The sequence below is a fragment of the Xiphophorus couchianus genome, chromosome 4, assembly GCF_001444195.1.
Source record: "Xiphophorus couchianus chromosome 4, X_couchianus-1.0, whole genome shotgun sequence".
NCBI classification, from domain to species: domain Eukaryota; kingdom Metazoa; phylum Chordata; class Actinopteri; order Cyprinodontiformes; family Poeciliidae; genus Xiphophorus; species Xiphophorus couchianus.
In genome coordinates this window covers 16,811,327-16,826,023 of record NC_040231.1, presented here as the reverse complement: position 1 = coordinate 16,826,023, position 14,697 = coordinate 16,811,327, and the positions used below count along the sequence as shown (strand labels likewise).

The 14,697-nt window shown below is 40.1% G+C and overlaps 1 protein-coding gene across 1 annotated transcript; it reads right to left on the bottom strand.

Moving 5' to 3' along the window:
* Positions 1-1,409: 1,409 nt before the first annotated feature.
* On the bottom strand, positions 1,410-10,612 carry atxn1l (ataxin 1-like). Its single transcript, XM_028015727.1, has 3 exons — positions 10,444-10,612; positions 7,128-8,290; positions 1,410-6,621 (listed from the first exon to the last, which is right to left on the bottom strand). Exons 2-3 carry the CDS (start codon positions 8,166-8,168, stop codon positions 5,206-5,208), a joined length of 2,457 nt encoding a protein of 818 aa, XP_027871528.1. The 5' UTR covers positions 8,169-8,290; positions 10,444-10,612; the 3' UTR covers positions 1,410-5,205.
* Positions 10,613-14,697: the final 4,085 nt, after the last annotated feature.

The window sequence follows — 14,697 nt, the reverse complement described above, 5'->3', positions numbered from 1 at the left end:
GATGCAAGTTTTTCCTAATTTTCTACAGTCCTTTTTTCTCGTGTGATCCAGAGTTTAAAATGTTTCAACTGGCCAAAACCTCCAAACCGCTTCTGTTTGGTTACAAGACTCTGCATGGACGTCACTGACCCTATGTGAAGTTCTGCACAGAAGTGAAAGACAACTCAGAAAAAAAAAATCTAAATTAAAGGCATACAACGTTACAATATTACTGGAGGCTTTACTTTTTTTTAACTCGTGTAAAAGAAAAACATTTTAGTTTGATCAGCAGAGGAAATAATTGCTGTATTTTCCTGTCTTATTTTGAGTCATAAAAGTGCAGCTCAAAAAATTTTATATTGTGTGAAAGTGCAATATTTCTTCACAGTAAGTTCAGGAAGTGAGAGATTCATTACATAAAGTAAAATATTTCAAGCTTCATTTCTTTTTCTTTCTTTTGCAGTATTAATGATTGTGGCTTACAGGTGAAGAAAACCCAAAATTCAAGACAAGTTTTTGAGACGCTAAATGTTTTGGTTTTCTTTATAAGCCACAATAATTCAAACTGCAAACAAAAAAACAAGTTTGAAATATTTTACTCAAATTAATTTCTATAAAATAATCATTTCATAACCAAGAGTGCAAGAAATATTGCACTGTCATGCAATATTTCTAATTGTTTTAGATGTACTAGTAGTTGCTGGTTGTTTGTGGTCTTGTGTAATACAGCATTTTTTAATTTTGATGATTTCGACATCGAAAATCTTACACTAAAAAAGTTTAAGTGTCATTTCTGTAGCAGCCATAACAGTCTTGAATCAGTTGCAAGCTGCGGAAAAACATCTCGAGGGCCCCAAACGTCCCGCGAGCTGCAATCTATACACACTAATTTAAAACATTAAAAAACACATTTTAGTAGAAGTACACACATGTCTTCACTAGTTTGCATGAAAATGTAAAAATACTTGCCAGCTAATGCTTTTAACCATTTTGTTCAAGATTTAATTTGTTTTAACTCCAGAAAACTAATTAAGTCTTCACAAATTTCATACACCGAGGAACCATACTTGCTGTTGGGAGTGGCTGTCAGGCAAAGATATTTAAATAGTAACATGTTAAATAGTCACAAACACACGGCAAACAATTTGGGTTTATCAATTTTATTTATATTTGTATATATATTTATATATATTATATTGTGTTTACTTAAACATGATAAATGCAACGTCTCCATGTTAGCTGTAACAATAAAAATACAATATCTTTGTGTCCTTAAAGTACGTCAAATTAAAACAGCAAAACAAGTAAAACAAAAAAAAAGAAGAAGGAAAAAACGCCCTAAGAAGTTCACAGAGGTACAAATATACAGTACAAATCTATTTTATTCCAAAAAAAAAGGGTACAAATAAAAATGCAACAAAATAGAGATATTAATGCTTTCTTAAAGTCAGGTAGGTGTGGGTTTTTTTTCCTAAGGGAGCACTTTGGGTCAACAACTCTAAGGCTTCTGATACGAGATCAATACATATTGGTACGGCCATACAATATTAAAACTCACTATACAAAGTTCATACAACCTGGATTATACTTGAGGATTGAATGTTACATTTACATAATTGCATATATTTTGCAGATTTAGGCATTTTAAAAGAAAATAGAAAAGAAGATGCTGTTCAGTTTTTAAGTTTCACATCACAAAAAGCAATGTCACCTTGTGCAGAGGGAAAAAAAAATACAAATAAAAATCATGTCAAATCTGAAAATACAGACTTCTTTAAAACTTTTAACCATTTGCATTCTCCTGATTTGATTTGACATCAGCAACACCACAATCTTACTAAGTTCATGTTAGCAGTTTAATAAAAGATGGACGTAGTTCGTACTTTTCCACTCTGCTGTCCAGAAACTTTGGGACGCAGCGCCGGACCTTTCACAGCCCGATGATTCTGGCCATTAAAAACCTACTGATCTTGTGCAATAACGATAATAATGAAAAAAACATCTGCTCTGTGCATCTGTCTATGCATGTGTTAAGTGGAAGGACTTCTCCACGGCTGACGCTCTTGAACTCATCTTGTAAAAAAGTGCTGAGGAAAGCTTCTTTCGCTTTCTCTTCCACATACTGAAAATCTACAGATTAAAAAGTCAGAGATAGGTATAAAAAAAAAAAAAAAACAATAATAAAAAACGGGAGGCAACGAGTTCCACAAAACTCACTCTCATCGACATCGACGTGCGCAAGTTTCTGCTCGTCAAGCCTGACCTTTCTGATATGCTCTCGTACAACCTGAACGGAGAACACAGAGTCCGTTGTTCGCTTGGACACATTGTACAAAGCTGAATTTAAGGCATTATAAACAAGCATCATCCTCATCGCCATCATCTTCGATCAAAGCTATCTACACAGGGGAAAAAAAATACACCTATCTACAGAAACACAAAACCTGCGATTTCTCCATGATTTTGTGTGCTTTACAATTGGAAAGTCTTCAGTTTACCAACAGATTTCATTTGAGAACACTGAAGGACGACATTTAGTGCAATTTCATACAACAACGTGATGGAGGATTAATTTTTAAAAACAGCACATGCCACTCAAAGCGAAGGATGAAAACAAAGAGGAAAGCATCGGCACAGGATGGCCTTGCTTGGGGGTTTAAACCATAACTGGCACAGCTTACACCAGACAACAAACCCCACTAAACTGTGACCTCACCCAAAACAACATTGGACAAACGGTCCAAGTGGCGCATCTCGAGTGATTTGGCTTCAAAATGCGTGGCATCAAAGAAGGAAGATGAAAACGGTTTCACTCGGCATTCAGAAAGCTGACAACTGCTGGATACAAAAAATTTTTTAAATAAAAACAACAGAGGTAAACCAAAAACACTGCTTTTAATTCCTATAAAGTAGGTCAGTCAAAAATACCAAACCCAGACATCAGCGAAAGAAACGTTTCAAACGACTGCATCCAACAATCAGCTGCTGCTGCAGACAACTACACTGAAGACAATCCTGGACGTTGTACTGAGATTACTGCATAGAAAACACCAAGACCACATAAAGTTATCGACTCATGATGAATGAGTATTGCTTACGTTTTGACGAACACCATGCTGGATGGTAGGAAAAGCTAAACCCTCTTTGCCCTCGTCCATCATGGCAGTACAGAAATGCCTTCCGCATAAAAATTCACTCAGAAATTTGGATGATACACTTCAGTATCATCCAAAAAAAATAGATTTTTTTTAATACCAAAAAGGTTCGAATTGTCCATTCTTGAACCTCATACTATGTTTATGCTTTACTGCAACTACTTCTTTAAATTGTTTAAGGTCAAGAAGGAAAAGCCATACAGCCAATATGGACCAGTAAAAGCAGTAGCTCTGTGTGTGCAAGAGAAAATTACCTAAAGCTTTCGGGCAAAAATGAAAATGCTTTAAAGTGAATAATCGCATTATATTCAAGTTTCATAAAAAAGACCACAAACTGTTAATGTGTCGCTTTTCTGATGGGAATGTCTGCATGAGGAATGTCGTCTGATTAGAAACCTCTGGGTGATTTATGGATGATCTAATTGCACTTTCAATTTTTCAAGATAGAAATACGTCAGAAGGAAGAAGCTGCAGCATTCATCTCGGCTAATTTGTAAACAGTTTTTAAAAAAAAGAAAAATACAAGTCAGTTGGTTGTTGGTTTTTTTCCCGCTTGCCACAAAACTCCAACAACACTTCAAACAAATTCCCTTCAATCAACGAGATAAAAACATGAAGAAAGCACGGTTACGCTGAGATCCCTACTTAGGATGGACTGAATGAACACAATGGGCGACAGAAGACATTAGAAAATGACTGAATACTTTAAATTAAAACACAAGCAATCTGTTAATCTAGAGCCTCCTGAAGTTGCATTTTGGAAAATTAATGAGTCAATAATTTAGGCTAAATGTTGTCTGAATTAATAGAAGAATGTGCAGAAAATGAAGACTAAATTAATGCATCACTTCTTGTAGCGGACCAGAAAATGAAATTCCCGGGACAGCCAAAGGCTTAAAAAAAAAAAAACACAAAAAAAAACTATTGCTTTCTTTAAAGGAACTGAGGAAAGACACACTGGAGCTTCAACACTGCCTCACTCACACTCACATATTCTCCTTTCAGGGCAAATTGCAAGATTGCAACAGATGGATGTTTCTCTCAAACATTCCCCCAGACGGCTTTGGTGAGAAGCAGCCAGCGCCTCCTGCAGTAAATTACATTAAAATGCACCAAAGTTCACCAACCTGGTCGAGAAAGCCGAGAGGTACAGAGAGAAGCAGAGAGAACGGAGCAGCAATTACTCCCTATGTGGAAAAAGAAATGTACTCTAAATGACACAATCACACTGGAATGCAAAACTTTGTCGTTTCAGAGAGAAAAAGGCATCATTTCAGTTCGTGCCGCAGTGGCACTGTGGCGCTAAATGAAGGAACAGGAAATTGATTGGTGAACTACTCGATTGTAAGACATGCGACAGGCACCAATTTTTGGCCTGAAACAGAATCTTGCATCTATCTTTGGAGACTGACTTACTGAAAATTAATGACTTTGAGAGAGAGAGAAAGAGAGATTTCCTGCTGACAGCAGAGGTTTTAACTGACGACATCACAGGCCCGGCTGATGTCAGTAGCTCCACTTTTTTGGGGGGTAAATGCTTTATAAATATACATATAAAGAAATAAAAAAATTTAGGAGTGTTGACATCTAAAGATCGCTGGCTGTGATTTTTAACATCAGAGTTAGTAGCTGTGCTTTGAGGCTGCACACATTGTTGCGTTTCCCATCGAGAGAGTTTTAGTCAGAAGGTAAAGCCAAAGTGTTTTTTGGGAAAATGTCCAGGTGTGGGTACAAGGAGGTGGAGACGAAGGAGGGAGCGAGGAAGAGAAAAGCAGTGTGTAAGGACTATGGCAGGCGTTTATAAGCTACATACGTTCTACTTAGCTTTTCATTTTCCTGTCAGACCTCAGCAGGCTGGGAAACCAAAGGTTTCTGTTTTTCGTGGCTGAGTAACATTGAAGCAAACCTTCTCAAGAAGATCAACAAAATCATGTGTCTTTGTATACTTTTAGGTGTGCAAAATCTCAAACATTCTGAGGCTACATTCACACTGTTTTTTTCCTCTTTCTCTCCTTGTCAGACTCGTTCTCGCTCCTGGCAGTCTCTCCTACGGTTGCTACCAAATGTGATGCTACTTCCCTGCGTTAGAGCGCCCCTCGATGGACAGTTTCAGCTCCTGCGGGATGAAAGAAGGCCTCGTGTGGCCAGAGGCGATTATCTGAGGGCGTGGCCCCTCGTCTCCCTTCATGCTGTATCTTTGGAGGCCGGGCGACGACCAGCGCCTCTGAGAAGCGCTGAGCGCGGCCTGCATGGCGGGCATGCCGGTCCCGGCGAAAGCAGAGCCCTCTGTGTGCAAGTGGTAGCTGCTCTGACTCCTGGGATGCTCCGTGGAGGTCCGACCTCGCCGGACGGGGGATTCAGTGTGTCCAACAACCGCTAAATGTGCTTCGTCCTTTTCCAGCACGCCGCCCTCGCCGTCCCGCTGCCGTTCTCTGTGGACGCGATCCATCCTGAAATGAGCCTGCGGCCGCAGCTGTTGGGGCGCGGGAGGCCCCATGAGCTGGTGACCGGGTCCCGATGCCGCGTTGCTTTTGCCTAAAGTTCTTGACACGTTCTGCTGCGAGTTGTGATGCTGCGGCTGCTTCTGCAGCTGCAGCTGCTGCTGCTGCAGCGTGATGGACACGCACATGTCCCCCACTTGCAGGAGGTGGCAGGCCAGGCCGTACAGCTGGGCCGTGCGCTCGGGGCTGCACGACGACCAACCCTGGCCGAACACGAAGAATGGGTGCTCTGGCGGGACGTCGATGGTCACCTTGCTCTGCTGCTCCCCCACCGTGAAATGCAGAGACACCAGACCCGGTCTCTGCTGGCTGGACCGGATGTCCATCACCATGCTGGAGTCGATCTTGAGCCCTCCGCTGACCTCTGCGCTTCGCACAAAATCCTGAGTTTGCAGATCCTCCACACGCTTCAGCTCCCCGGTGGCCAGCTGGATAATCGCCCCCTTCATGAAATGTGACGGGTTACTGCCAGGCGCCGCCGCCGCCGCCGGGACACCTGAGGCCTGAGTTAGCTCTGCTGCGGAGTGGACTGATGGCTGTAGAGAAGGCAGCTGCTGATGATGATGCTGCTGCTTAGCTGTGGTCGGCTCCACCTGCTCAGGGAGGCCGGCTCTGCCTGGAGACTCAGAGGTTTTAAAGCTTGGGTTAAGGGAGGCCTTTGCGGCATCGCCCGCCTGTCCTGGGTAGTGTTGCTGCGGCTGGGACTGATGCTGCAGGTGATAGTCGAGAGGAACGAGCACCGGCTGCCCGTTGGTCAGCATGACGGCGTGACCCGGCTGTTGCTGGAGACCGCCGACTTTGTGTTCAACGTAACTCAGCGGTTGCGCCGAATGCACAGCCCTGCTGGAAACAGCCGGGCTCTCCCCGTGGACGTCTCTGGTTCTTTGGACCCCCTGAGAGAGACTCAAGGGGGCAAACGAGACCTCCTTCCGCACCCCGCCAACACCTTGACTCGAGGTAGTCAGGCGGCCAACGACCTGCTGCACCTGGGAGGCAAACCGAGGAATCAATGTGGGGACATTTTGAGTTTCATTGCAACAAACATTTAAATGTTTAAAAGTTGCCTTTTGAAATAAATTCACAAAACTTTTTACAGGCTTCGTACTCTTTTTCCCTCAGTAGAATTCAAGCCCTTTTCAAGCATTTTCAATTTAAGTTTTCAAACTATTTTAATTAACTATTTAAATTTGTATAGTTTTGCAATCAAAACTATACAAATTAACTAAAAAAACAAAACAACAAAATAAAAGTCCTATGACGACTAATTTTACAACCTGTGCATGACATAATTATGGCCAACTTAATTTTTTTTAAACAAATTTAATACATTTTCAGTATAGCCTGCTATGGTGAAGATAGAAAAGAAACCGAGTAGTTAGAAAAATGTGCATTAATTCCAATCAATATCATCTCATAAATTCAACAACATGGTTGAAATTTCGTGCCGGTTCTAATTTTTAGGCTCCATTATTGAGCCGTGAGCATGTCTTACCTCCAGATCGCTGTCCGGAGTGCTGCGCTGACCAGGAGAGCTCCGGCCTTCCAGGCGTCGGTTCTGCAGGGCCCTTTCTTGGCTGTGCTCTTGCGCCGCGGAGATGGACACTACCTGCTGCAGATGTGCATTTCTGGAAGTGTAGGCAGACTCGTGCAGGACCTCCCTGACTCCTTGCTCTTTATCGCCGCCATTAAGCTCTGCTTCGTTGTGGAGGTCGCCAGGGGCGGATGACCCCCGGCTGCTCTGGGGGTGGTAGAAGACTGGCATCCCCCTGGAGCTGATCTCTGGGGCAGGTATGACTCCGATAGTACCGATGTGCTGCTGGGCAGCTTGCTCTGAAGGAATCATCAGCGGGACGCCACCTGGCGCTGCAACTTTGGTAAATGTATGAGCCTGGGCCTGGGGAGGCGGGGAAACGACTCCGTCCTGTATGACGGATGGATAGGGAACCAGGTGGGACATGGCATGAGGCTGAGAGATGGCGCCTGACGGAGAAATCAGCGATCCAGGGACGAAGCCGGACGGGACGGCGTAAGGAACTGCAGCGTACGGGGAACTAACAAACTGGAGAGACGGATGAGGGATGTGAGCGTAACCCAGGGGAGGATAGGGAAGGCCTGGATGCTGCAGGAGAGGAGAGTGTACAGTGTATGTGGGCGAGATGTGGCTTAGCACTGGGTGCAGGCTAGTGGGCGAGTAGGTAACAGAAGGAACAGCCACTTTGTAAATCATACTGTACTGATCAACAGGCCCTGCTGAGATGCTCTCTGAATTGTCCACCCCATAGTGATGCTCTGGATGAATTCGTGGCCACTCTCCTGATGGGTTCCCTCCCTGAGTCTCACTGCCGGCTGCACAGTTGTGGATGGAAACAACTTCAGCTTCTCCGTTACCTCCTCCAGCAGCACTGCCGGCGCCTCCCGTAGCTCCGACCCCACCCGCCCCTCCGACACCGACGCCGCCACCGCTGTTGCTGAGAGGGAGGTCCCTCTTCTTAGGAGGCAGGCTCTCCTGGTTGCGCTCCTGAGCTGGTTTCATTGCAATCCTTTGACCAACCAAGTTGCTTTACTGCACAGCACAGGAACTGAAACCTGCAAGCCAGCCAGCCCGCACCGCAACCAGTTCTGAAATCACCTGGCTGACCCTGTCTGCCAGTTCACCTAGGAAGACACACAACACACACACTCAGGATGTGTAAGCCTAAGTTCTAACTCAACCTAAAAGGAGAAAAAGAGAACTGTTTTTTGGGGGGGGATGGGGTTAACAGTAGACATATCGTTCTATAAGTTGTGTCTAAAAAAGTATAACTGCACTTCTCTGAAAAAGTTTGTAAATAAAAATAATGCATGCAATCAATAGCTTGGCTGGTGCAGATTAAATAACTTATAAATCCCATCCATCCAATTTCTCAAAACTTGCTGCTCTGAGCATCAAAAAACTCACAGGTCGAGGCCTGTCACAACATAATAAGCAATAATGTGCATTTCTGGAAGTGTAGGCAGAGTCGTGCAGGACCTCCCTGACTCCTTGCTCTTTATCGCCGCCATTAAGCATAAATCAACTAATAGCATGACACATTCAAACAAACTCAATAATTTCTATTTGCATAAATTATAATTTTTCTCTTTCTACCAAAAACTGGATGACAAAAGTCTTCAGTCTGGTGCTTTTGTCTCAACTAGCCCTTTTGTGAAGGACAATTTTGTTCACAAAGACTTTAAAATTCATTTTATTTATCGTTTTCTGTTGTTTTGTTCATTCATTTTTGATATTTAAAACGTCTTCCAGTTCCAGTGTCAAATGTTCATTAGAACTTAAAGTCTATTGATCTTTGAGAAATGTGAATTTGTGTCATTTTACCATTATATTGCTTGGAAATGGTCTCAAACCAATATTTATTGTTTATCGCAATAACTTCTGGAGCAATTTATCGTCCAGCAAACTTTATTATGACAGGCCTACATGGGTCTTTGTGGCTTAATTTATAACATAAAAAGAATTGCAAATTTCCTAAAGCCAAAAAAATGCCTAAATAATTATGTAAAGGTTTTGGGGTCAGTATGAGACTCAAAGCAAGAAAAGAAACAAGGACTGAAATAAATACAAGAAAACTCACTGACCTGATGATAAGGACAACCATTTTCAGATTTCTGTAATCTTCATTAAATTAAATTTTGGACGTTTTAAGATCATTGGGATTTAATTTTAGAATCTACATAAATTAAGGAGGACATAACTACTTATATGATTGTACTTCTAGATGTTTTTAAAAACCATTTAACCACACAGTACAGAGTAAATTTCATAATGGGTACTGATGACAGGTTTGACTTTTCTATTGAATTCCATGGTTTTAAAGCTAAAACTTGGTGAAAATTCAGCTCGCCAGTCCATCGCATGGCCAAATCTGATGATCCCTTAACAAAAGCATGTAAATGTAACTGAAGACCTGCGGGGTAAAATTTGGTCACATTCAAAACTTTATAAAGGCCTACAATTTAGACTTTCTGTGAGGCTGCAGAAAACCTGCATATTAAAAAAGCATTACAACTATAGAGGCATCCAAGTCAAACACGTACACCTACCAAAGAACTTAAAAACAACTAAATTTGCTTAAATTATAAAAACTCAAACAAATGAACGCATCTTCAGAAATACACCAGAGACTCTGAGCTATTTATAACATGAATAATTTCCAGTATTGCCTCCTGTCAGGGGGGATCTGTGGTCATTGAATCGCTCTGCAACATGTCAGCTTCAATAAACGTAAAATCACATTTAAACAGAGCGAAGCGTCTAAAACAGGCATGTTGACCTGCGGTTAGAACCAGTTATTAATTTAGTAGCTTTTTTTTATTTATCTATATCCACATTCTTGATTTTTCTTAACAGAAAATCGAAACTTCACATCTAAAATGAAAAACACAAAGAAGACAGGAATCAATACTAACGTCAAAGTTTTGTGTTTGTTTTAACTTTTATATCAAAGTCAGTTTTAATCGTTAGACTCCTGGCTGCTCACTTGGCTAAAGTTAGCTAGCTACCTGGATATATATATATATAGTTTCCTCTTTAAATATTTAGAGCTGGCACCGTGACAATTATTCCTCCAACAACAAACATTCAACGTGTTTCTAATGCGTACATTTTCTAATATCGGTCCATTCTATTAATACAACTATTTATTATCTGGCAACATCGAGGAGGAGGCTAGTTAGCTACATGGCTAGCATAGCTACAAGAGTCTGACTCACAGCTAAGATGGCAACAAGCGCAACATTCACCACAAATGTGTCTCATTCTGCACACTCACCTTCTAATGTCATCGCGGACGGGCGTTTCTTTGTAATAAAAATAAAAGTGGATATGCGAGGGGGGAATGATTGGAAGAAGAAAAAAAAAATCAAGGCTAACGAGTGAAGCCCATCTCAAAGGCCAGCAGAGGCGCTCGCGAATGATGTCACTGCTTGATTCAATTTCCTGTTTTTCCAAGCAAGTGGTGTGTAATGTCTATTTAAGTAGAAGCATTTGTAGTCCAAATATGCGTGAGGACGAGGCAGTAACTGTCTACTGTGCAGGTGTAAAATGAAGTCTCTCTTTCTATCGCCACTTGAATAAATAGATCAAATAAACAGCAGGGAGGGATTGCTGTTGGGGCGAGTTGGTTAAATAGTTATATATTACATCAATCAATCAATCAATCAAATTTTATTTGTATAGCACATTTCAGCAGCAAGACATTTCAAAGTGCTTTACATCATTACAAACACAGAATCACAATGCAATATAGAATCAATCATTAAGTCAAGTTCCATCAATACATTTGTAATTGATTACATTTCAAATACAATTCTAAACAGGTGGGTTTTCAGTTGAGATTTAAAAGAAGTCAGTGTTTCAGCTGTTTTACAGTTTTCTGGAAGTTTGTTCCAAATTTGTGGTGCATAGATGCTGAAAGCTGCTTCTCCTCGTTTGGTTCTGGTTCTGGGGATGCAGAGCAGACCAGAACCAGAAGACCTGAGGGGTCTGGAAGGTTGATACAATAAAAGCAGATCTTTAATGTATTGTGGTGCTAAGCCGTTCAGTGATTTATAAACTAACAACAGTATTTTAAAGTCTATTCTTTGAGCTACAGGGAGCCAGTGGAGGGACTTTAAAACTGGTGTTATGTGCTCTATCTTCCTGGTTTTAGTGAGAACGTGAGCAGCAGCATTCTGGATCAGCTGCAGCTGTTTGATTGTTCTTATTAAGCGAATCCTCTACTATACATATATTTATAGAATTCCCAAAAATATAATTTATTTCAGTAATTCATCTCTGAAAGTGAAAACTCATAGATTATATGGATAGCGATTTGGTTTGATGATTATGGCTTACAGATAAAGAAAACACCAGATTCAGTTCCTAAAACTTTAATTAGACTGGTTTTAAAAAGTCCACTGAAAAGTATGCCCAGACTACGCTTGACTGGGAGCTTCTTTTCCTGAATTATTGCATCAATGCAGCATAGCATGGAAGGTATCAGCCTGTAGCTTTGCTGAAGGGTTAGTAAAAACCTGTATTGCTTTTATAGCGTCTTGCAGCTCAATGTTGTGTTGGACATGAAGCTCAGTGATACCATGGTGGTTAAACATAGCATTTCAACTTTTTAAATTTAATTTCTCTTGAAAAGAGTACTTTGTGCCCCCAAGTCAGAGTCCAGTCTTTTTTCTCCTTAGATTTTGTCTTTGGCTCAGGATTAACACAAGGAAAGCAACGATTATTACACATTTATTATACATGTCCTGGATCTCTCTGTGTGTGGTGGCTTTTAAAGTTCTGACTCTTTAATGGGCTTTGCTTCAAAATCCTCTTAAAGCTGCTGTTATCCCCTTTGCGCAACTTCTGCTACATTTTTTCCTTCCACTCAATTTTCATTCAGTATGCTTGGACACAGAACTCTGTGTTTCTGCTCCTGTCAAGTCAGCAGTCTTTTCCTTGAAAATACAGATCCTACTATGGCCATAACATATTTCTGTTTTTAACAGCCTTATATTAACATTTTCTAAGAAACTACATTTGGGATTTTCATTACCTGTAGGTCATAATCATCCAAACTAACTGGAACTCCCCACCTCTCCGTCCCCTACTAGAAATACATCATTTTGTGTGATAGGAATCTGCAGAACAGTGCATTTGAGTTTCACATTTTGAGTTTAATTAAGGAAACAATTTGTCTTATGTTTCCATTTTTGTAGTGCATCTCTACTTATGTCATTTTTAGAACCAGAAAAACCTTATGTGAGTATATTCTAGAGCAATAGAAAGTGAATTTACCTTTTCTTTCTTTTTTTTACACGTCTTCATGAAGCGTACATGCCTGGTTCTGTACATAGACATAAATCAGCTGCACAAACCCACTGATATAAAAAAAACGCCACACAAACATCTATGAATACTAAGGACATGCAGACTCCTCCTAACCAAATGAGCTGCAACGTTATTGTATAATGCTTCAGACTCAGCAGATCAAGAATAAATTTGGAAGAAATATTAAACACACAATGAAAAGTAAAGCCAACAGCATGGATGGTGAAGGAAAAAGCAATTGACCTCTACTTTCAAGTGGAAGGGTGAATGCAGAACAAGTCTGTGTAGACTCTTAGTTCAGTCAAAATTGCTTAAATAGTTCATTTTTGACTCTGTGTGAGAGTCCAGTAGAGTTTTTCACACTTTGATTGCATGAAGCTACTTAACTGACACACAGCAGGGGGAGCTGGAGGGTAGTGTCCTGAAATGATTTCCTGTAAGAATCATGCCCTGTTTGACATTTGATTTGATCATTTTAGAAATTTGAAGAAAGCAAAAACAAAATGCTATATTGAAAAAGTGATCCCAGATTTGTGTCTAAAAGATAAATATCCAAATTGCATTAAAAAAAAGATTGTTTTTATTTATTTTGATTTATACTTAAATAATGACTTTAATGTATCGTACGCTAAATCAAAAATTATATTTTTGTCCAATTTTTATGGTAATTTAGGTTCAGTCAGGTAGATAGACACAAACAGTAAAAATGCAGAATTTTACAATTTATTTTGTTTATTTTATTTTGCCTCTGATTCTTTTACTTCCGGCTAATAAACTGTACTTTTTGTTCTTGGACTGGGTTTAGATGCATCTCCAGTTTGGATGCAAAGCAAAACTTTACCATTCACATTCTTTTATAAATTTTTTAAACAATAGGAAATAATGTTCAAGTTGTCATCGAAAAGTAGTCTTGAACTGACAAATCTTCTGCATTGTGTCCTTTAATGAATTGAGAAAATTCATTAATTATGAATTAACAGAAAAATCTAAAAACCAAAACAAACAAAAAAACTGATTCTATGAAATAGATGGTTTGTGGGAACCGTTTTAGTTTCTCTTCAGATTACATTCCCCACTTGTGTTAATTTAAGCAATAATTCTACAAAACATTGAAGTTTTCTTGTTATTAAACCAGCTTGGATTTAACAGCTAATAATTACATAGAAATATAGAAGTAATAAAACATCTGAATAGCTTTGGAGCTGCAGCAGAGTGTTAGGGTAGATTATTTGCAGAACATTGACAGGAATAGTTTAACTACCAGACAAGAAAAGTAAAGATGTCAGCAAGCACATGCTCTTTTAGCATTGTGATGTTTAGCTGTAAGAAACGGCACCAAGGCAAAGTCTGAATCCTGAGTAACGTGACAGAAGGAGCAGATGAATCATTAGCTCCTTACTGTCACTGCTCTTGAGGTTTTGGGTAAATCCAGCTAGAAAATAAAAACTGTTGTGTTTAGAACACAACAGTTCTAAACTGAAAAATAATTCATTAATTTGTAGCAAATACGGCATCACTGAGGTTCTGATGGCATGTCCAGCAGACAGCTGGCGAAACGGTGGGAGAAAAATACACTGGATTTAGGATAATGTTGTTGTGAGGTAGCCGTGTGCAGCCCACAGTAACTCAATTCTAACATCCTGCACCAATACTCCAGTTCTCCGTTACCAAAAAACTCCGGTTTTCTTTTATTCAGACTGTATTTTACAGCTAATGGGCAAATCCAGTAACACAGTACTCCGTGAAATCAGTTTGCTAGCATGGCTGCTGGAAAACGGCAACATTATAAACTAAGAAAACAGTTTTGTCAGTTTTTTTAGTTTGAGTTTTATATTTGACCCATTTGGTAATTCTTTCAGTTTGTCCTTAGGATTATTATAAAAATATAGTCATAGGATTCTCCTTTATCTGAAAAACAGCTAGGTAGTTTTTCTTTGGTATTTTGAGAACTTTGTTAGATAACATAAACCAAATTGCTTCTGGATTTCAATTGGGTCTATTTAAACTGAAGCAAGCACAAATCTAAATTTATGGCAAGTCAGCTGCTGCTTTAATTTCTTTGCAAACCTAACTACTACATAAAGTTTGATTAGTGATATTTGTATCTGACATATACTTGTGTTTTTCCCTGATACGATATAGGCCAGGATATTTTTACCGACTAAATCTGATAAGTTTAGTTATAATGCAGCAGAGAGAAGTAACATGTGGGGTACCC